Source organism: Spea bombifrons, chromosome 2 (assembly GCF_027358695.1).
Source record: "Spea bombifrons isolate aSpeBom1 chromosome 2, aSpeBom1.2.pri, whole genome shotgun sequence".
NCBI lineage: Eukaryota > Metazoa > Chordata > Amphibia > Anura > Pelobatidae > Spea > Spea bombifrons.
This window is the reverse complement of record NC_071088.1, coordinates 35,103,988-35,128,533: the sequence shown is the minus strand read 5'-3', so window position 1 is coordinate 35,128,533 and position 24,546 is coordinate 35,103,988. Positions and strand designations below refer to the sequence as shown.

General features: G+C 38.4%; 2 protein-coding genes and 1 long non-coding RNA gene across 3 annotated transcripts in view; 2 read left to right on the top strand and 1 right to left on the bottom strand.

Moving 5' to 3' along the window:
• Window positions 1–16,580, top strand: part of LOC128475017 (amine oxidase [flavin-containing]-like) — a 37,338-nt gene extending 20,758 nt beyond the window's left edge. Inside the window, exons 4-15 of the mRNA XM_053457467.1 lie at window positions 308–412; window positions 3,756–3,847; window positions 5,229–5,370; window positions 5,506–5,655; window positions 5,810–5,969; window positions 6,670–6,766; window positions 11,587–11,640; window positions 13,428–13,485; window positions 13,962–14,059; window positions 15,378–15,489; window positions 16,040–16,102; window positions 16,309–16,580. Coding sequence (XP_053313442.1) covers window positions 308–412; window positions 3,756–3,847; window positions 5,229–5,370; window positions 5,506–5,655; window positions 5,810–5,969; window positions 6,670–6,766; window positions 11,587–11,640; window positions 13,428–13,485; window positions 13,962–14,059; window positions 15,378–15,489; window positions 16,040–16,102; window positions 16,309–16,464 — 1,287 coding nt within the window. The 3' untranslated portion in view covers window positions 16,465–16,580. The remainder of the gene's footprint in view (window positions 1–307; window positions 413–3,755; window positions 3,848–5,228; window positions 5,371–5,505; window positions 5,656–5,809; window positions 5,970–6,669; window positions 6,767–11,586; window positions 11,641–13,427; window positions 13,486–13,961; window positions 14,060–15,377; window positions 15,490–16,039; window positions 16,103–16,308) is intronic.
• Window positions 1–24,546, bottom strand: part of LOC128475015 (amine oxidase [flavin-containing]-like) — a 275,083-nt gene that overhangs the window by 178,933 nt on the left and 71,604 nt on the right. The gene's annotated exons all lie outside the window — the stretch shown is intronic.
• Window positions 7,115–7,371, top strand: LOC128475020 (uncharacterized). Its single transcript, XR_008346428.1, has 2 exons — window positions 7,115–7,163; window positions 7,205–7,371. It is a non-coding gene; the product is annotated as an uncharacterized LOC128475020 (long non-coding RNA).

Here is a 24,546-nt window from a genome sequence, read left to right as displayed (position 1 = left end):
AGAGTTGATCCTTATTCAACCTGGTGCAATCTAGGGCTATAAGTATCTCCTCTGCTGAACTGCTAAAACAGCATTGAGGAATATTTATTTGAAATAAATACTCATCATAGCAACCCATTCAATGTTCCTTCTGAATGTTCAACAGTTGAGAACCTGCTTCAGAAGTGATAAGTATAAATACTGTCTCATGTGTTTTGTACTTGGGTGAAGATTTATAAAAGGCCATAACCAGTTTTTAGATTTATAGTCCTATGTGGGAACTAAATAACATGAAACGTTTTCACTAATTTCACTTTGTGTGTTGTAGGGTAAATCATATGCCTTCAAAGGTCCCTTCCCTCCAATGTGGAACCCTATTGTCTATTTGGATTACAATAACCTGTGGAGGACCATGGATAAAATGGGAGAAGAGGTATGACTGCAAAAATATAATACATAGATACCTTATTATGTCATTAATATATATTTAACCACTCGGCGCAGAAATGAATTCAGCCATCAATCAACTGTTTAAGTCTACATTTATCTGAATATCTGTGTAACTGAATATATGGATATCATAGTTATCAAATGGATGGTCGTCAGAGACACATAACTGTCAGAAACAAAATGGAACGCAATTCCTCCTGCACTTCTTTCCTCCTCGATGTACATGACTTTTTTTAGAAGCTCCGAATGTTTGCTCGGTAGGAACCTTCCCATACCTGGGAACCTGCCAGATTTGATCCAGAGTCTCTTGCTGAAGGGCACCTTCCCAATGAATTTGGATAATTTCTTTCAATCACAAGGCATGGAAGTAACACTTAATTCCACTTCCTTCTCAGTTTCTGCCCACTTCCTATCTGCACCCCATCTTCTTCCCACATAGTCTAAACGAGCAAACCCATACCTATGTGCAAAAAAGAAGGGAATTTCCAGGTCAACAACACTGGGGAGTTTTTGGGTATGAGTGTTCCACCATCCAAAAAGCACAAAAGCGTGAATGGTAACATAAAATGTGTTTTGAAATGTCTGCTCTGCCAACCCTTTATACTAAAATTAAAGTGTTTCTCTTTGACTATTTGATGTTGGTAGGTGTGTATGTAACAGAGATATACCGTATATTCCGGCGTATAAGACGACTTTTTAACCCCAAAAAATCTTCTTAAAAGTGGGGGGTCGTCTTATACGCCGGGTACTTACCAAGCCGGAGGTTCCCACGAAGCCACCAATCTCTCTAATCACTACGCGCCGGCTATTGAGGCCGAGCGCAGGGATGCCGTCATGTCCCGGCGCCCGGCTTTAATTGCCGGCGCGTAGTGATGAGGGAGCAGGGAAGCCGAGGTCTGAAGTGCCAGACCTCGGGCTTCCCGAGGTCTGGCACTTCAGACCTCGGCTTCCCTGCTCTCTAATCACTAGGCGCCGGCTATTGATGCCGAGCGCAGGGATGCCGTCATGTCCCGGCGCCCGGCATCAATTGCCGGCGCGTAGTGATGAGGGAGCAGGGAAGCCCGAGGTCTGGCACTTCAGACCTCGGCTTCCCTGCTCTCTAATCACTAGGCGCCGGCTATTGATGCCGAGCGCAGGGATGATGTCATGTCCCGGCGCCTAGTGATTAGAGAGCAGGGAAGCCGAGGTCTGAAGTGCCAGACCTCGGGCTCCCACAACTGGATGGAAGAAAGAAGACAGAAGATAAGGTAAGAGATAGGGAGAAAGGGGGGAGAAATATATATATATATATATATATATATATACACATATATATACACACTGGTGTGTGTATATATATATATATATATATATACATACGTGTGTGTGTGTATATATATATATATATATACACATATACATATACATGTGTGTGGTGAGGGCAGTGTATAAATGTGTATGTATGGACAGGCATATGTGTAGATATATATATAGATATATATATTATATATGTGTGTGTGTGTGTGCGTGTGTGTGTGTGTGTGTGTGTGTAAGGGCAGTGCATGTATGTATATGTCAGCAAATCAACCAGCAAATCACCGGTAAGGTACATCGATTGCCGTGATTGGCTGGTTGTTGTACGCTGGGTAGAGGGGTAGTCTTATACGGCGAGTATAGTCCAAACTCTATATTTGGACTGTAAAAGTTGGGGGTCGTCTTATACGCCCAGTCGTCTTATACGCCGGAATATACGGTAACATTATTTTCTATAATCTGATCACCCGTGTATCCCTGATGTATGTCCCACAATACTTTAAAGCCTCAAGTTTGGTCTTGCAGCTGCCATTCAATTTTTAGCAGCAAAAAAAAAACCTTTTTCTATAGTTCCTAAATTAACCATTGATCCAGATTAACAATCCATGGGGTCCTAGGCAAGGTACCAATACCCATACATGGGAACGTTTGGACACTGGCTACCTGGAGCCTACCCTTGTGAGACGCGGCCAGGACTGCCCACTGACATCGGTGGGGTGTCCCGCTGATGTCTGTGGGCTGTTCTGTTGCTATTGCGGGAAACACTCCCATTTAAAAGGGAAATGGGTGGGGAGTAGGACATGTCAAGACCCCAGAGGATTTGAGTATTGACCCGTAGAACCGGAGAAGCAGTAAAAACCGGAGGGATTCCAGGTATGCCAAAACCCCTCCCAAACGATTTCCATATGGTGTAGTTTGATACAACAACCCATATCTTCCCTATTAACACCAAACTGTTTAACTAAGCTTTCAATTTCCCTCCTTATCATTCTCTCTCACCATTAATGTTTGAGCAATATGTCCATGTGCTAGCGTTGGCAGAGATATGTGAGGTACAGAATCCACAAGTCCTGTATAATTGCAAAATGAAGGAAATGTTCTGAGATAACACTGTGTGAAAAGGGTAGGTAATCGTTAATGTCCTTCCACAGCACTAAACAATTATACCTGTATAAATCTCCATGAACAATTTTTTAAACTACTTCATAGATGGTATTATGTTCCTTCTACTCTATTTAAAATATCTGGCATTAATTCCAACAAATGTTGGAGCTGTAAACTTGAATTGGGAACAGCGGCCCATATTTGGTGGAACTGCGACAGATTAATTAATTTAAAACTCGAAGTTATGAACCTTTTTAAAAACCTATTTGGAATACAATGGAGCTTTTCTCCCGAATCCTTTCTATTTCACATAGACATGCCTTTCAAAAACAAATCAAATCTATACTTAGCTATTAACATATTTGCAGCAACAAAAATTTGCATTGCGCGTAACTGGAAATCAGATGTAGTTCCGACTTGGTCACAAATTCTGAATCAAATTGATTATCAATACAAAATGGCGAAACATTTTTTCAGAACACATAACAGTTTAAAAAAATATGACTTAATTTGGCTGCACTGGCGGAAAATCTACTCTGATTTGGTTTCATTCTACTACCTTGGCAATTATGTCTCCTTCTTTACTTCTTCATACCCCTGATAGCCATTAAGCGTGAATACGACCTGGCTGTAGTTTAGCCTGCCGTCTGCTGTGTGAATGTTTTTAGATTATTATTAGTATTATAATTATACATCACAATTTGGATATTGGAAAAGAAATCGAACACACATAAGCAAATTTACATAACTGAGAATATTGCTTGGTTCTTTTTTTTTCTTTTTTCCTATTAACCTTGATGCTGTGATGTATTTTACCATTTCTGGAATGGTTGTTGTTGGAACTATTTAAACTTAATAAAAAGAATAAATTTAAAAAAAAAAATGTCATTAGCAGGCGAATAATGCCTCCAAAAATATATTTGTTGCAGATTCCTAATGAGGCTCCTTGGATGGCTCCGCATGCAGATGAATGGGATAAAATAACAATGAAGGAATTAATTGATAAACTTTGCTGGACCAAGTAAGATTTAATCATATGATATACTTTATTCTAACAAACTGCAGAATGAGCATTTTTCTATAAATCTGAAAATTGTATTATTTGACATAAGAATTGTAAAACATATAGTTTAAGATTATCTGTTCTGCAAGCATTTTATTTTCTCTACTATCAGTTTTATGAACATGTTTCTAATTACATAGTATTAGTGAAAATTAAACCGTATATCAAGTCCTTTATAAGATGTTTCTAAACGTATATGCAAACATGCAATATGCATTTTATATTTTATGAACATTTGGAGAATTGGGAATTTGACAAGTTCCAACAGGACTCACCAGTTTAAAAACTGCTTCAGTGGGGCTCTGATTTAATGTCATCCATCTTCAGGGCAGTGTTTGAACATTCATCTCCCCCACCCAGGTTCTACGTATGTCACAGCTCTAAAAGGCTAACTTGGCCTAGCCCCATCCTTGATTACGCATGGTTAGTCATTGTCCCTATGTACAGTTATCCCATACTCACAGCTACACCACCTTATATGAAAGGTGTGTGTATATGTGTGGCACCTTAAAAAAAACCCAGGGAGATGTTTTGTTGGTGTCATTGGGGTGGATCATTGGGGTGGAACACTTGGAGAGCACAAATGCTCCATTCCCACTCACAGTGGGTCCATGCTAAATCTTGCAAGAGGCTGGATGGTTGGATCCAGGCTGCATCAGGTGCAGGTGCCGGACATTTAAAACTTTGGAGGTGGGATGTTAAGAAGTTCCCCTGTGCTCCAAGGGCAAGCGCGAAGGTTCTGAAGATCCCTGATATATATATATATATATATATATATATATATATATATCTCGTTTTGCTCTGATAAAGAATTTTCATCTATTTTTTCAAAAGCATATTAGGTACAACTTGATTGCTAAACTGTTGCCTTTCCAGGTTTAACACATAATTCATGGACAACTCCCCAAGTAGCTGAACTCATTGTATTTGCTAAACAGTGGGATGTAGCGGGCCCTCTCTTATGAAAATGAAGTTGATGAGATGAAACTGTGCTTTAATAAAACGCCATTTATGAAGGGCCAAAACGGGTCACATTCTCATGCAAGAAGGCCCAAGTTTGCATATATGGAAAAGTTTTACCAATATGCTAACTACATGCATTACACTACACATGTGCCCTACTTTCCACAAGTAATCACTAGACATTTGTAATGACTCATTACTCCCATGTATAAAGTAAATTTAAACCAAATTACAATACGACATAAGGGATTATGTTTCAGAACAGAAACCTTTCCTTAGAAATCTACTTCCTGTAGCATATTTGCAATATATTTGTAGAATATTTATACTAGCCTTTTTTTTTTGTTCATGTGGTTGTTTTCTGTTTCTTTCCTAGTACAGCAAAGAAGTTTGCTACCCTTTTTGTGAATGTAAATGTGACCTCGGAGCCCCACGAAGTGTCAGCCCTTTGGTTCCTATGGTATGTAAAGCAGTGTGGAGGGACCACCAGAATATTTTCAACATCTAATGGAGGGCAGGTAAGAATAGTAGTGCTGCTACATACACCATTTCTGGGATATGGTGATATCATGAAATAAGTTTATGCTATTTTAAATTTATTTTTTATTTTATGATTTGAAAATTGCAAGAAAGTATTATTTTCATTTCCCAAGGAGAGAAAGTTTGTTGGTGGATCTGGACAGATTAGTGAAAAGATGGCAGATTTTCTACAAGGACGTGTAAAGCTACAAAGACCCGTAGTACGCATTGATCAGTCAGGTGATCAAATAACAGTGGAAACACTAAATCACGAAATCTACGAGGTAACCAAATCAATTACTGTTTTATTCATTGTGATAATTGGTATAATTATTGTTTGTCTTCTGACAGATTACTATTATCAGTATTTTTCTTAAGGCCTAGGGAGCAGCACAACAAAATACTACCAAACTCCATTTTGTTTGTTATTGTTTCTAGGCCAAATATGTTATCAGTGCCATTCCACCCGCTCTTTGCTTGAAAATCCATTTTAAACCTGAATTGCCACCACTGAGAAACCAGCTTATCAATCGTGTCCCCATGGGCTCCGTAATAAAGTGTATGGTCTACTACAAAGAAGCCTTCTGGAGGAAAAAAGGTGTATTCACAGTATTTCAATTGATTGTTCTCACTATTTATAGAAATACAGCTTTTTTCTGTAGCATTGTACAATGGGAAGATATTTTAAGATTTAATAACACAAGGTGTGTAGGAGGCTATGCTGAAACCTTCTTTACCATGAACGACATAACACAGCATTCTAGAATATGGGCAATTTACCGTCAAGAAAAATGTGAATCCTACCAATGCCTCAAGAAAACAAAATTAATTTGTTATTATTTAGTGTAGAGTTGTCATCATTATTTATTCAAGCATTCTGATTATTACATTTATTTTGATTGAAGACCAGGCTATATTTTAACATTTCAAAGCATACATCTTTTTCTGTGATCACTAAAATATTAAAACACTCTCTAAAAAACCTGTCTGTATGTGGTTGACCTTGGGGAGCTGGGAAAACTCTGGATAATAAATGACTGATTATAATTATTAGCAAACAAAATGTAAACACTAATATATATATAATGGCCATTGCCTTGTAAGATGGAGTCCTAGGCATATAAATGTTAAGGCCTTCCAAGTTTCAAGTTTTTTAGACATTTGTGGAGGCCTACAGCTCTCAAATAATATCTCAGCCCACTGATGTTGAACAGTACTGTAAGACAGAGTTATTGAGCGATTAAGCAATAATTTATTGCATTAATGTGAAAATATTTAGCTCATTATTTCTTTTTTAGATTATTGTGGAAGTATGATTATAGAGGATGAAAATGCAGCCATTGGACTTACTCTTGATGATACGAAGCCAGATGGCACAGTACCTGCTATAATGGGGTAAGACACTTCACATCACTGAAAAAACATAGAATATACAACTACCGTTAACAAAAAAGTTCAGTTTTGCATGCATAGGAACCTGTAAATAACTAAAAATAGCAAGCTGTGCTTGTTAGGGAGACAGGACAAACTCTAGAACATGTGGAGCATGTCAAATGATAGGCTATCATTTAATATGAGATGCAATTAAAAATACCTTTTGCATCTTAGGAAATATAACTTGCTTAATTACAATAGAATACCTTGTGCTTTTGTGTCATCACATCTTCAGTAACTGCTGTTTCCTCCTTATTGACAATTGCACTGCTTACAAATTTAGTAGAACTTTTCAGTTCTAGAAAATGAAACGCTGTTTCATTAAAAAATTCCACGTTAAATTGTATGTTAACATCCAGTATAATCAAGGTCCCACCCAGAACTGAAGCCAAGCCAGAGGATTATAAACCACATACAGTACCCTCCACAAATATGGCCCTCCTTGGTAAATATGAGCAAAGAAGGCTGTGAAAAATTGTCTTTATTGTTTAAGCTTTTGATCTTTTCTTCAGACAATACACAAAAATCTCTGTTCTTATGGATAGCAAACAATTGCAAATAATACACAGTTTAAAAAAAAAATGAAATTTGCTAAATATATGTGTGCTACAAATACTGGTACCTTTTTAGTCAATAATTTGTGTTCAATTTCAAGGCCGACGCTCAGTTCATCTCACAAGTCAGGGGGACTGGGGTGGCCATGGTAGGACCTTGATTTTGCAGTTAGAAAACCATTTTTGACTTTGATGTATATTTTGGATCATTGACCAGATGGAAGATCCAACCATGGCCCATTTTAAGCTTTCTGGCAGAGGCAGTCAGGTGTTCAATTAATATCTGTTAATATTTGATCCATGATGCCATGTATCCTAACAAAATGTCCAGAAAAACAGTCCCAACACATTAAACAGCCACCACTACATTTAACTGTGGGCACGAGGTACTTTTCCATTTTGCTGACCTCTGGTGTTGGTTGCCAAAAAGCTCTTTTTTGGTTTCATCTGAACCCATTAAGACTCAATCCCATATGAAGTTCCAGTAGTGCCTGGCAGGCCCGGACTGGGACAAAAAATAGGCCCGGGCATTTAAGCCTGAGCAGCCCATATTTATTTATTTATTTATTTATTTATTGTTAAAGCCCACCCTTCATGTACCATCTTTGCATTTAATCATTCACACAAATCATTAACACATTCATTAATGCAGTCTCACAAATCATTCAAGCAATTCATCCACACATGAATTCATTAATTGTCATACGCATTCACAAAATTCATCCACACATTTATTCATTCATTCTCATACGCATTCACACTACCCCCTCTCATCATCTTATCTGCCCCTTCTCACTATGTTCCCCCTTTTCACTATGTAACCCCCTTCCCCACTTATCAATATGTACCGCCTCTATCTAACCCCTCTCCCCCTTTCTCACTACCTAACCCCCCTCTGCCCCTTCTCACTGCAGCCCCCTCCCTCACCCTACTTACCTTGCTGCCAGAGCAAGCAGCAACTGCGACCGCGCCTGTGGCAGGGCAGGATTGACTTAGGGGCTGATGGAGCTGCAGCTCCAGGCTAGTACCTTAAAATATGGCCGCATTAAGGCAGAGCCCCTTAAGCCCGCCGCAACTGCAACCGGGTCCGCCACTCTAAGGCAGAGCCGGCCTTAGGTGTTCTGGCGCCCTGTGCGGACTACTCCTCTGGTGCCCCCCGATCCCAAAAAAAGAAAGGAATAAAAACTTGTAACAAAACTCCCCTTTCTCACTATCTATCCCCCTGTATCACTATCTACCACCTCTGCCTCTTCTCACTGTTATCATTATATACTGAGGCAGACATTGACGGTGGTACAGCATAATACTTATCACTATATACTGAGGCAGAAATTGACGGTGGTACAGCATAACACCTACCACTATATACTGAGCCAGACAATGACGGTGGTACAGCATAACACCTATCACTATATACTGAGGCACACATTGACAGTGGTACAGCGTAATCCCTATCACTATACATTGAGCCAGACATTGACAATAGTGCAGCATAACACCAATCACTATATACTACGCCAAACATTGATGTGGTGTAGGCCTACCACTTCATTGTCTGGCTTAGTAGTAGGGATGCACCGAAACAAATTCTGGACTGAAACCGAAAATGCAGCATTTACCTGTCCGAAACCGAATATGACCTCCCCACACCATAAAAAATCTAACACTTTTATTTAAAGTAAGTAACACACTAAAATAGGACAAAACAATTAAAAAACAATATTATATGTATATATATATGATTGTTAACAGCACCCCTCCTAACTATCTACCCTCTCCCTCTTTGAAGTTCACTTACCTTTCAGGAGTCCTGCGGTGGGGGTGCAAGGCCTCTGCCTCCCAGCTCTGCCACTGTATGGAACAGTATAGAGTGATGGGAGTTATGATGTACTTTTAGAGCATAATTAGATCATGAAAAAGACATTGGAAATGGTACAGCATAACACCCATCACTCTCACACACTTACCAATCCACACATATATACCAATCCACACATATATACCAATCCACACGTATACCAATCCACACGTATACCAATCCACACGTATATACCAATCCACACGTATACCAATCCACACACATATACCAATCCACACACATACCAATCCACACGTATACCAATCCACACGTATACCAATCCACACGTATGCCAATCCACACGTATGCCAATCCACACGTATACCAATCCACACGTATACCAATCCACACGTATACCAATTCACACATATATACCAATCCACACATATATACCAATCCACACATATATACCAATCCACACATACACCAATCCACACATATATACCAATCCACACATATATACCAATCCACACATATATACCAATCCACACATACACCAATCCACACATATATACCAATCCACACATATATACTAATCCACTCTCACTGAATATTTTCCTACCTTTCCTCTTTTCTCCTTACAGCTCCTTTTCCTCCTCTTCGCTCCTCTTCTTCAGTTATTCTGTCTTCTCTGTCTTCTTCCGGTTCAGAGGGCAACAGCTGCTGTGCGCCGGGGTTTGTTGTCAGATCCCGGCGCACAGCAGCTGTTGCCGTGCAGATCACAAGGGAGCGGTATCGGAGGTCTTTAACAGACCTCCGGCTCCCTTGAGTGATTTTAAGCCGGGTTGAACCCGGCTTAAAATCACTCAAGGGAACCGGAGGTCTGTTAAAGACCTCCGATACCGCTCCCTTGCGAACCTGCTCCTCCAGCGGCGGACATTACTGTCCGTCTCTGGAGGGGTGCCGGGTGCCGCAAGTTGGCACCCCCTGATGAGCGGCACCCGGTGCGGACCGCCCCCCGCCCCCTAGAGTGTGACGCCCTGTGTGGTCGCACACCCCAAAGGCCGGTCCTGCTCTAAGGGGCCGGGAAGCCCCCACCAGGGCCGGCCTTACGGGTCTGCGGCCGCACAGGGTTTAAATTAAAACATCGGGGTTTTTTTTCAACTTTATTTAACATCCTCCATGTTAAATAAAGTTAAAAAAACTTTATTTAACATGGAGGATGTTAAATAAAGTAAAAAAAAAACCCGATGTTTTAATTTATACCCTGTGCGGCCGCCGACCCGTAAGGCCGGCCTTGGTGGGGACTTCCCGGCCCCTTAGAGTGGCGGACCCGGTAGGTAGGGTAGGGGCCTGGAGCTGCAGCTCCATCAGCCCCTAAGTCAATGCGGCCCTGCCGTGGCCCGGCCCACCGGGCAAATGCCCGGTGTGCCCGATGGCCAGTCCGGGCCTGGTGCCTGGCAAACTGAAGATAATTGAGTTTGTTTTTGGATGAGAGTTTTTTTTTTAATCTCTTTCAAATAACTTGTGGTGATGTAGGTGACGTCAGATTATACTTGTGGAGCTATATTTCTTGGTCTTAACCATTGTGATGAATGACTAAGGGAATTATGTGTTACCTAATATTTATACCCCCGTGAATAGCAAGTCACAGTTGGACAATTTTCTGTTCCTAGTTACCCAGGTATACTAAAACATGTAATATATATATATATATATATATATATATATATATATACTTTAAATACATTTTTCATAGAGGTGCCATAGAGGCAAACATATATTTAACAATTTGTGTTGTGTTTGTAATTGTTTAATATACATGAGAGTATTTTTGAAGAAAAGATCAAAAGGTTAAACAATAAAGACAAATTTTCACAGCATTCTTTCCTCATATTTACCAAGGGTGATATTTGTGGAGGGCATTGCACATGCATCCCCTTTGCTGGATGCATATGGCAGCACTCTATGTTCTTACCTCAGCTGCCTAGACTTTGACAATGGACAGCCACAGGTTTTCAGCTATGGGCTGCACACTGAAGAAATGGCTTGGTCGCACAACCAGCAATAATGGTAAGTTGGAGCACAAATGGCTGTAGCCCATCAGGTGTTTGTTCAGTGCGCCTCATGGCCAGTCCGGGCCTGGTCCCAACTATGTTTATGAGCTCATGAATATTCACAAAACTACTGCTCCCTTCACATATGAATACATTAAAAAGGGTTCATCGATTTTTTAAACCATTTAGTAGAATTGCTTCCATTAAACTCTTAAAAAATGATATGTAGCTACTCAACACCAGTACTACATAATTAGAAGGTATAAGTGTGAAGTGACGTAGTTTTATTATGGGAAGAGGGTTTTATTGTTAATATCACTGTACATTGACTGTGCATCCTTATATATTTACACTCTTTGTTGCTTTGATTAGCTTCATTCTGGCCCGTAAATCAAGAAGGCTGGCTCATCTCACAAAAGAGGAGCGGTAAGGTTAAAATGATTTCTTTGTTACTTTCTTTTGTGGCATATAGTGATATATTTTAATGTAAAATTATTTTTAAAAAGTAATAAAGTTTTTATTTCTAAGTAAATGACATTTTATTCTAGAGGATACATGATTCTAAGCTGATCCCTACTCTATGGTGCTTGTAAAGGTTCATTTCATACTTTTAACTATAGAGATCCTGAAATACAGAAGCTCAATATCTAAACAATCATTAGTATTAAGAGTCCATTATATATTTTGGTCTGTGTATTATTTACATTTCATTCATAAATATATAATTACAGTTTTAACTACATGTATTCAACATCACAAGTAATGGATATAGTTTTAAAAAACATAAATTGTACTTTATGCAATATATATACCGTATTTGCTCGATTATAAGACGACCCTGATTATAAGACGACCCCCCAAAATCTGAATATTAACTTAGGAAAAAAAGAAAAAGCCTGAATATAAGACGACCCTAAAGGAAAAATTTTTTACCAGTAAATGTTAATTCATGTAAACTATTTTTTTTAAATAAAAGCTATGATTGAGAAAAATATTTTTTTTGTTTTTATTTCCTTGTATTTTCCAACCTGTCCCCCAGTTATGCCACACCAATATGGCACTGTGGCCCATGATATGCCTTTTAACCCTCTATATGCCACTGTGCCCCATGGTATGCCTTTTGACCCCCTATGTGCCACTCTGCCTCCAGAAATGCCTTATACCCCTATATCCATTTCTGGCATTTAGGGGGTTAAAATGCATATTATGGGGCAGACTGGCATATAGGGAGGTATAAGGCATTCCAGGAGGCAGAGTGGCATTAAGGGAGTTAAAAGGCATTGTATAGAGCACTCTGCCTCCAGAAATGCCTTATACCCCTATATGCCACTCTGGCATTTAGGGGGTTAAAAGGCATATTATGGGGCAGAGTGGCATATAGGGAGGTATAAGGCATTTCAGGAGGCAGAGTGCTCTATTAAATGCCCCTTTAACGCCACTCTGCCTCCTGAAATGCCTTATACCTCCCTATATGCCACTCTGCCCCATAATATGCCTTTTAACCCCCTAAGCGCCAGAGTGGCATATAGGGGTATAAGGCATTCCAGAAATGCCCTATGCCCCCATTTAACACACACACGCACACACGCACACACACACACACTTACCGGTTCTTCCAATTTCCTGCTGTATTGCCGGGGCAGCGGGTTGACGTCTCCTTCCGCTGCAGCCGGAATGAGGTGGAGTTGGCAGCGGGGGTTTGTCTGCGTCCGTCGCGGATACCTTCCCCGGCTGTCAGAGATCAGAGTTCCCCGCACCGGTGAGGGGAACTCTGATCTCTGACAGTCGGGGAAGGTATCCGCGACGGACGCAGACAACCCCCGCTGCTAGCCACACCTCCTTCCGGCTGCAGCGGACGTTGTCTACGCGGATCTACGCAGGAAGCACCGGTAAGTGTGTGTGTGTGTGGGGGGGAGACAGGAGGATCCAGGTCCCCTGCAGCGGTGCGGGGGATCTGGATCTTAGTCTCATAATCAGACCTCTATTTGAGGTCTGATTAGAAGACGACCCCGTTTAGAAGACGAGGGGTATTTTTCAGAGCATTTGCTCTGAAAAAAACCTTGTCTTATAATCGAGCAAATACGGTATATATATATATATATATATATATATAAATAAATATATACAACTAAGCTGATTTGATATGAATGCCCTTAAATAGATATTGAGAGGAATAATACTGACTGTCACTAACATAAAATGCATTGTTTTAGGAAAATTAAAATTTGCGAGCTCTATGCAAAGGTACTGGGTTCAGAAGAAGCTCTTCATGTAAGTTTTTCTTTTTTTTTTTTTTTTAACTATTGCATGTTTGCTGAATATCCACAATTTTATAGTATGCCCTGGGCACATGGCCCCCTCCACAGATACCAGAGTCTGTAGGCAGAGTTCTCTGTAATGACCAGCCCAGACCTAGAAAAAGAGAATTTAACAGGATCTAGACTGCCTGTTTTTTGTCCCTGCTGTAAAAAAAAATCAAATCTAATTTGCTCCTTGGTCATGTTTTATGTTAGCCACAGGAAAGAGATAACAATATTTAGAGTCATTGTGTGGTTCCATTGCTTGTTACAAAGTTTTCTATATACTTGATGCTTGAGTTCAAAATATTGTATATTGTATCTAACAATCAACTCCATATCTTATTCTTTAATAATATGTGAACTTAATATCATAAAAAACAGGCCTAGTGCCAGATCACTTTTGATAACACATATATGTTTTATAATTGATAATTGATTTTGGAACAGCCAGTACATTATGAAGAAAAAAACTGGTGTGAGGAACAATATTCCGGAGGATGTTACACAGCGTACTTCCCGCCAGGAATAATGACACAGTATGGCAGGTAATGTAGAACATACAATACGTTAAGAATAAAAGAACAGTTATCTACGAACATGGATGATTTAAATATATATATACTACATGCATACACAAGCAAATAATAAAAAAGGATAAAGAAGTTATTTACCTAATTATTTCCACCATCAGTTTTGTCTTATATGGTGGCCCTAAGTGCTGCATGTGCATACTTTCTCAAGCAGACACAGAAGATTGTTGGCAGCCATGTTTGTAGTTTGTGTCTCTATGCTATCTGTACCTGACAGCATAGAGATAATAGGGACAGTTTAATGTTTAAAATATTTATTCATTACTCTACCATATCAACAGACTTGATTTGCTACAATCATTACTTTGATTGTTTTCAGTAGATATTTTGTTATACCCCATATTATCACGTAATGTAATAGCACTAGCTAATATGTTATAGTATTGCAGTTTAATTTTTCCCCGTTAGCCATCAGTGAACATTTAGATATTAATGTCACAATTCATCAGTCTTTTAAGTGATTTTTCCACTATAAGGTTATCGTATCATTGCTTCTTAAAAAATTGCTCTTGTCATTTTTTTAGCACTAGTGAAGTTTAATTTTATTTATTAATTTTACCCTTTTCAATTAAGTATATTTACAATGTCAAATAATTCACATTAATTTGATTTAACATTAATATCATATCCATGCAAGTGATCAAGAGTGTATTTTGTTGTAGAAGATACATTTATAAGACGGTTGAGAATTAACTAATTTATTAGGAGCACAAAACAAAGGCATAAATATTGTCATAAATATATAAATAAGTATAAATATAAATATAAATAAGTCATGCTATATGTCCATATATATTGCTAAGCCCGTCACTATATCAAAGTACCCCAAGTTTGGCAAGTCCTATCTAATTGTTGATGGCTATATTGCTTACCAAGGATCTGAATCAGTGGGACTGCTTTGCATTCAAACCCAAGCAATTTAACACCATTAATGAGGCACCCTAAGGTTTGGTCAGAGCCTGCAAATATGCACAGCAGTGCACAACATAAAAAGCATAAAAGAGATGCAACATACAGATTGCGGGGTTGCTGCTAGAACAATAATGACCGATAAGTATACAAAGCAAATTTCAATTCAACAAACACCTATCTAAGGCATAAATTTTGGGCATCACACTATATGGCCATGTATTGCTTAGCACGCCACAGTGCACAACTTAAAAAGCATAGAAGACATTTATTAGATGGATAAAAAAAAATCTCTTTGCAGGTTATTATAGTTAAAATATTTTTCTACTTTGTTGTCATATGCAAATAATTTATCATTTCAAAGAGTTCTACGCCAGCCGTTTGGTCGGATTTTCTTTGCTGGGACAGAAACAGCAACTGAATGGAGTGGATATCTTGAAGGGGCTGTTCAGGCTGGGGAGAGAGCTGTCAGAGAGGTATCATCAATACAATTATTTCTATTGTGTGCAAATAATGTATTAAATCTAGACAGAAGAAATTATACTTTTTGAATAATTTGTATTTTATTTACTTGCATGTGGCATTTTTAATGGGGGAAAATTAGGATAAACTACTATGTAGTAGCTGCTCCTTAGCAAATATCAGTGACGTTAAAACATTGCTGACATTTCTGCCAGCCCTTTCTAAAGTAAAGGTGTGGAGAACATTGCCACTTGGAAAAAAAGTAATATTTCTTTGTAAGTATTATCATTTTTAATGCTGTTAGTCTGTTAAATTTAGCCTGAGAACAACTTTATCTTTGTGGTTAGATTTGAACAGACTTCTCCTGATTGTTCTGTTTAGCAGATCAAAAAATCAGCAACATAATTTGCCAGATATAGGTAGTTGAATTCAGGGAGCAGATATCAACTAAATATTTGATATTTATAAAGATGAATTTCTTGACAATTTTATAGGTTAGGTGTTTCATTGTTGATTTTTTTGCTCTAAATTAATTATATAATGGATTTGCATGCATTGTTTCAGATATTATTTACCATGGGGAAAATTCAGGAGAGTGAAATATGGATGCCAGAGCCACCATCATTGGTAAGACATGACAAATAATATTTCTATTTTTTCCAGATTTATTGTTTTGGAATGGTATGTACCTTTCCTTTGTTGGCTCTTTATCGTATATTTTATTGTAATTGCTGCATAATTACTTCTAAAACTGTTTCTGATCCAACCCCAACAGATATATAGTACCATACTTTACATACAGAACTAACTTTAGTTTTGATATTTTATTTCAGGATGTCCCAGCTGTGCCCATTAGTACTACGTTTTTGGAAAGGAACTTACCATCTGTGCAGGGTTTATTTCGAATCGTTGGCTTTTCAACATTTCTTACATCAACAGCTCTGATAGGTCTGTTTGCTTACAAGAAGGGACTGCTCAGCCGTTCCTAAAAAAAATGAAAAACCTACAACTTCCTGCCTCATATATGGATCCACAAACTCAGCTGTGAAATATCTTTTTCTGCGCAATGTAAAGCAGTATCTTAATAAAATTATTTGATCCTAAAGTTGTAATTAACAAAATTGGCATATGCTTGTTTTCCTGTATTTTAGCAGTTTCTTTTTTACAAAATATGTTATGTGTGCATTTTGCAAGTAACGGTTTTGAAATTAATTATATTGATGGATTGACGATGTTTTGGTGTAGATTATTATATTACTCCTTTTAACATATTTAAGAGGATTAGTAAGTTAATACGTAACACATCTTACCGTAAGACATCTAACAAAGCAAAGGTCCACAGGGAAGATATGGCCCTTCTAAACTTTATAGACCAGGCTTTCTGAGACGCTTAAAGGACAATTGTGAGGAAAAAAATGGTACTTTAGATTCCTTAATCACTAATAACAACATAATTTCAGTAAACCTTTAATGAAAGCATATAGGAAATACCTTTATAGTATTTATATAGATTTATTTTTCTCACTACAGTTTTCTCTTAGCTGCTTCCTTATTTACTATACGCATCTCCTAAACAATACCGGTCCTTTTGTTGGTAATTATAGGTTGTCTCCAGCCTCACAGCTGTTGTACATTGTAAATCCTACTATTTTCCATACACAACATTTATATAAGGAAATTATACACTAAAAGTTTATAAAATTGCTGTCATTACTAAACAGTGATAAATGTTAAACCAAAATGTAAAATATCACTTATATCACTATTACAATCTGTCACAAATCTGAAATGAACAAATCTCAATAATACTGGTTATTCAAGCAATTCATTTTTTATTAGAAGAGAAGAAAGAGATATGGATTATTGATAATATAATATAATATCACCGTAGTTTGTTCAAGCTATTTATTCTTCTGACATCTTGTGCACAAAGGCAGAGGACAACGAGGAGGAGACAACCATCAAGAGACAAATTTTAATTAATCTGTTTAAACGTATGATTGGAATCTTGCGCACATCAGTGTAATCTTTTGGTATTTAGAACAAAGCAAATAAAATATTCCTATAATAATCTCTTATAAAAAATCCATTAAAATTGAGTTCAATATGCATTGATAAATAAACAAAATATGGACTGAGGTGCAACTACAGGATATTAATCTATATAAACCATTTGTTTGCAGTTCTTCTAAAAAGTTTTCTAACTTTCATAATCTTTTATGACCCTTGGTTTCTCTCTTTAACAACCTTTGTAAGTCATTTTATTTTTGTCAACAAAGGCTCAGATGGTGAATAACAAAAATGCCATTGCTACAAACCCCTGGCTCACAGGGGTGACCACTAATACTGGCACTGCCAATATAGACGGCTGTAAGTATTTACCTTATTTGTGATAGATGTTCTTTAAAATATACAACATTTTGAGTACGTGTCAAACAGTTGTATTGTAGGTTCTATATGGAGAGGGAGACCTCTAAACAAAGTTGCTGGGAAACCCATATTTTTGTGTTAAATATTTAGCAGTATTGCTTAAAATACACAGTTTAACTCTTCCCTCTTGCATCTCAAGACCACAATCCAACAACTGTCCCCTTCCCCGCTATAGGCTATTAGTTTACAGGATATAAGTGAGTGTTAGTATCACTGAGTGAGCACCATGAATCCCCTATTTTAGGTTGACATTGCAGCTGATACGCTAGGTTAACTACAGTTATGTAGTGAACTGTATTTTTTCTAACACCAAATAGATGGTCAATAGACACGTAATTGATAATAGGAATCAGCTATGGATTTATACAAGAGCCTTATCGTTTACTTTTAATTTGATTTTTTGTTTCCCTTTATTTGATTTTACATTCATATAAAATACAAGCTAAGTTTTAATTAACTTCCAGTTTGAGCAACCTTCTCTCTTTCAACCTTTCTCTCTTTCCTTTTCTCTCCTTTTTTTTCTTTTGCTCCTTCTCTTTTTTTTTCTTTCCTTCCCTTATTTCCTTTCCCTTACTTTTGCCTTCATTGCTCTTTACTCTTCCTTCTTTCATTTTGACACTGACTCTCACATACTAGATATAGAGTCCCTCTTTCGGGCTTTATGATCCCAGGGATTTCTATAAGCACAGGGGAATCCATGTGATGTCACTGGTGACATCACTAGCAGGGTTCCTGTGTACAGCAATCAGGGAGTTCCCCAGTAAGGTTTCCCTGTACAGCAAGTTGCTATTTGTTGCCCCATGACAGCTCTTTCATTTGGGGCTGCAGCATATAGGCACACGCACTGATCGTATACACTAACACTATAGCAGAAAAGAAGCTGGAGGAAGTGGATAAAAACAGGGGACAGGAAGGTGTAACGAGAATAAGAGGTGTGCTGAAGGGGCTGTGGAGAGGCTGTCAGCGAATGTAAGACTCGGTGGGACAAGGGCCAATCGCACTTCATCATGTGCATCATGCCCAACATTCCCACAGTAGCAAGTTTATATATATTGAAACAGCTAGACTTTTGTGGTCTATTCCCAACATGCAACATTATAGTCATATAACATCCATGCTTTATTATTTTCAATTTCATAACATGGAAAATAAATGTGTTACCCCTGCAACTGGTGTACCTATTATGAAGTAATTTGAAACAACAAATAAACACAGCGTGTTTGAGGCAAAAATAATTGTTAATGTATGGCATAAAATGATTATCAGTCTATTGTTCAAAAAATGTCTTGATTTCTCCTTGTTATTGTTAATAGATTAGTTATTTTGTATCAGATGTATAGACGATGTTTGCATACATTATATATTTTCCATTCCCAAAATTGCCAGAAAACAACCTCTGAAGTGTACATTTTGCCTGAATATTTATGATTTCTCATACAATATACCAATGCTTTTATTGTGGTTTTCTAAACACAGTATTGGGTATAAGCCTTACTTTCTTCCCAGGTATATCTGTCAATCAAATTATTTCCAATTGAGGCTTTTAATTCTTACCACATATACTAAAGTCAATATAGTGTAACAAATTGCATCTGATTACTTAGTAATTTATGGTAGTTTGTGCCTTATTTAAATTTTAAGTGCCTGTTTGGCTATGTTCATAACTGTGTCTTTAGTAAATATATCTTGGCACTAGGTAGTTCTGTTGTTGAGACACAAACACATTTTGACCTAAACAATCAAATAAATATTTAAAATTAAATACTCGCGTCCATGTTGAGTAGATTTATGCATTTTACTACACATATGAGCCCTGGTTAAGTTATTTCAGAACAATATAAATTTAAAAAAGTTATTATTTTCTTGAACTGCAAGAGCTCTGTCAAATATATTATTTAAAGGTGATGGATATTGAATATTTGGAAACAGAATATTTGGGAGTGGACCTTCTTTGGAAGGTGGCTAAAGCGCTCATCTAAAATGACTCTAAATGTTGTTCATTTAAAGGTCTGTTTTTTTCACATTTGCACTGTTATGTCATGTGATGTACTATATGGTTCGTTGGACTACACATATAAAAAGAAAGTCCTTGCTGTACTTGCAAAAACAATATATAACAATAAAAATAAGAACAGGGTAACCACAACTGAACAAGCATATGGTTAAAATGGTTCAGTATACTTTTATCTACTGGAATAAATATTGTAAAAATATATACGGAACTTAAAACCAAACTATTTAATTGCAAATCTATCCATACATAACATCATATTAAAAAAAGCTATATGCCTTAATGTATTGTACAGTGTCTACACTAGCTCTTTTGAACATGTAATTATTACTTGCATTGTGGTGTCAATGTGTAAATATTTTTATAGATTTATGGCCTGAAAAGTGCATGATGTTTTAATGTTTGGCCAATGTTTGTTCAAGCCTATGATAAGATTGTTTGGTCAAGTATATTGATTCACCTACTGATTTTATTTCTGCTCTTTTTCATTTATTGAATGAGGGTCCTGGTGCCCACATCTGCTACCTTAACATAAGAACTTTTGAACTCAGTTTCTGATTAAATATAATTAAATATGTTAAAAATAGTTAAAAACTGATTAAATATGCTAGCTCTGTCACAGATCCAAGCGTCTACGGAGTAAATTAGATTAAAAAAGCTATTTTTGATGTAATTTTGTTTTGTAAGCTGTGAGTGCCACCCAGGACAAAGTGAGCTTTCTTATCCATTACTGTAGGTGTGATCTTTTTTTTTTTTAAAAGCCACTATGCTTGATTTACCTATAAAGTAGATTTTTAGTGTTTGCCTCAGCCACTTAGTATATAAAGTAAACTATTGTAAACATGGACATGAAGAGAAACAGATTGAAGGCAGTCTGCTTATTACCCTAATTCTAGGAGTGCCGTGTTTATCAGTTAACGGCAGTACAAGTTGCCAACAAAGAGTAATAGAAAATTAATTTTCAAGCTAATTCTTAGTGGCAGCTTAAAAGCAATGCTTTTTGTTCAGATCAACATTAATTATTTGTGGTGCAATTAAAAGGAACCTACTGAAGATTTCTGTCCTGCTCACAATTTCTGAAACTGTCTCTGCGGTTTCAGCTGAGTGATTAAAAGTTACAAGTGGTTGCAGATGGCCTGGCTGGAATAAAGTCCAACTTAGAAGCATAGAATTTGAAGGCAGATAAAAGACATTCGCCCCTATTTAGTCTGCCCATAACTTGCATATTTGTTTACTACCAACTCACATTAAAAAGTGCATTAACCCCTTCAGGACCGACGTTGGCAAACTGCGTCTTCCCTTGAAGACCGCAGTTTTTTGTAAATATTTAAGTTCCGTGCTCGCTTCAAACTCATCACGTGCACGGAATTGAGGGGGAGTGGCTGCTACGGATCGCCGGGGACACCCAGCGGTCAGTAGCAGCCGCCCCTCGCGATCCCAGCGTTCATAGCGACGCTGGATCGCGCATCATCGATGACGTACCTGGTAAGTCCCGGTCTGCCGGTGACCTTTGACCAGGAAGTACCAGGTACGTCCCGGTCTTGAAGGGGTTAAACTTACAATTGGGTTCATTTGAGTTGAAAACAACAAACTCTTGGATTTAGTATCTCTTCAGTTGCTTGCAATTCGTAAATATGAATTGGAACTTTGTTGCAACTTGCAAATTTCACCTTGTCTCCCCACAAAAAAGTAAACATTTAGTTCTGCACCCAAAGGCTTTGTGATAGTGGGTATCTTGCAACTTCAGTCAAATCTGGTCAGTTATGTTGACCACTCAATATTTTAAGTAAACAGAAAAGAAATGTGGTACTCTCTTTTTCTGTCCCACCAATCAGTGGTTTCCGATTGGATATTTCCAGTCACGTGACTTAAGAAGATGTGTAATGCAAAATGGATTTTGATTGGATGTCACCGGTCACGTATAGTATGGAAAAGAGAGAATCAGCTGATTGTCATTTTGCTCTGCAATTGGTCATGGGGGAGTGGAAAGTAGGTATGCTACATTATTAACTAACGGATCCCTGAGGAAGTCGGTACAGCGACCGATGAAACACGTAGGATATTCGCCTAGCAACTTTCTACGAAAGTGCTGCATGTCCCGTCCTAGATTTACAACAGTTTGTAGATATTTATCCTCATATAGACCCATAAAAGTGTCTGATACTGCTGCAGAATTACCACCAGGAAGAGCACCTCCATTAACAGGAGGAGGGTAACCAAAGGGGTTTACTTATTCTTTTTTTAATCAAGCACTTTTAGCATATGAGCCAGTGTCTATGCACATATATACATGTAGTGCAGCATAACCCCTATCACTAAATACAAGTCAGACATTGACATGATAGGCCTCTGCCCCTAAAACAGCCTGCCTATTCCACTGCTGCCCCTGAAACAGCCTGCCCATGCCAACTCGGCCCCTAAATTAGCCTGGCCTGGCAAGCATCTATGCGCCAAGACAGCCGCCTAAAGCGGACCCACAGTTTACCACTGTGGCGCCCGCACACAGTGTGAGTAAACTCTTTTTTCCTGCCCCTCGGGGAAGAAGGAAGCTGGGCAGGATAAGAGAGTTTCCTCACAAAGTGTGAGAGATCCATTGCGGTAAGCTCTTTCCCCTGCCCCCCCTTAGGTACACTACTGGGAGAGAGCTATGCCATCAGCATTAAGGTTTTGCAGAAGGAGGGGATGGTCAACAGTAAACATGTGAAACTGGGTCAAAAACTATTCCGACAAATTGTTTTGGTTTGTTTTTGGCACATTCATTTTCGGGCAATTAATTTTGTTCCCTGCCCATTCGGTTAGGCTGAAAATTTGGAGGCATTTTTAAATAGAGAATGAAATTTGTTTCCCGATGCCCACATTCACTCGCACACTCTCCATTCCTGCAATCATAGGAGAGGACATCACAGAAAGCACCATCATTTTGCCTTAACTTAAATGTACAGGTGTGTTAAAGGGTAGTGTATATGTGTAGTGACAGTGGTTACAGAAGGAAGGTGTTTTGGACCATGAATATTACATAGTTTGTGCCCTCTACAGTTCCCAGCAGGCAACACATCAGGTCAGGCAGTGCTAATGAACCACACCCAAAACTAATTAAAGAAATGTGTTTAAAAAGCGCAGAGCAGGGATGCTCAGGGCTTTCCATACATCTCCTGAGAGAAGAGTGCATATGAAGGCCTAGTTAGTGTTGCTTGTTCTGTGCATTTACCCTTTGATTCTCTTTTGCTGGAGTTAGCCACCCAGTATTTGCGGTAGACAATGTTTTTTTAGTGAGAGCTAGGTTTTTCTTTGTTTGTTTATTTGATTTCCATGTAAATGTACATGTTGATTCTATAATAAAGCTATTAGACAAGATTGGTGGACTCTGACCCTAGAAGACTGTGCTAAGATCTCTGAATCTGTGTACAGTGCGTACATGAGCATGTGGTTACAAGTCAGTGTATATGTTAGTATATTGGCAGGCATGTGTATCTGAGGAACAGATCTCCCATTCACTGATCATCTGCCAGTAAGCACTGTACCGGATTTGACATCATATATGACGCATAGACACACAGAGCAAGATCGCACTGCAGACAAACTGACAGACTCAAAGGCCTGCGACAGGGGTGTAAGGGGATAAACAAACACACATACCAAAATATAAAACGGAGTGTGTTGGTGGAAACTGAGAAAAAATGTGAAAGTTTTGAAAATATGTCATGATTAGTCCATTCATCAACCATGTGTAGCCACCATTACAAGCCGTTTTGACGCCATTGCAACCCATTTTGCCTTTTGTTGATAAAGTAAAGTGGGAGGGACTGTGTGTAGGAGGCTACATATCAATGACTGATAGATAAAAGAAGCCCCAAAACAGGGGGTGGTCTCATTGATGGTCATGGCTGAGATTGATGAGTCCAACAACCTGCAGGAGTTTTTCATTACTTTTTCACTGGCAAACCAGCATTTACAAGGGGAAGGGACAAGCATTAGATATACCGTATTTGCTCAATTATAAGACGACCCTGATTATAAGACGACCCCCCAAAATCTGAATATTAACTTAGGAAAAAAAGAAAAAGCCTGAATATAAGAGGACCCTGAAGGAAAAAAGTTTTACCAGTAAATGTTAATTCATGTAAACTATTTTTTTAATAAAAGCTATGATTGAGAAAAATATTTTTTGTGTTTTTATTTCCTTGTATTTTCCAACCTGTCCCCCAGTTACGCACATCTGCCCCCAGGCTTGCCACACCAATATGGCACTGTGGCCCATGATATGCCTTTTAACCCTCTATATGCCACTGTGCCCCATGGTATGCCTTTTGACCCCCTATGTGCCACTCTGCCTCCAGAAATGCCTTATACCCCTATATATCCCATTCTGGCATTTAGGGGGTTAAAATGCATATTATGGGGCAGAGTGGCATATAGGGAGGTATAAGCCATTCCAGGAGGCAGAGTGGCATTAAGGGAGTTAAAAGGCATTGTATAGAGCACTCTGCCTCCAGAAATGCCTTATACCCCTATATGCCACTCTGGCATTTAGGGGGTTAAAAGGCATATTATGGGGCAGAGTGGCATATAGGGAGGTATAAGGCATTTCAGGAGGCAGAGTGCTCTATTAAATGCCCCCTTAACGCCACTC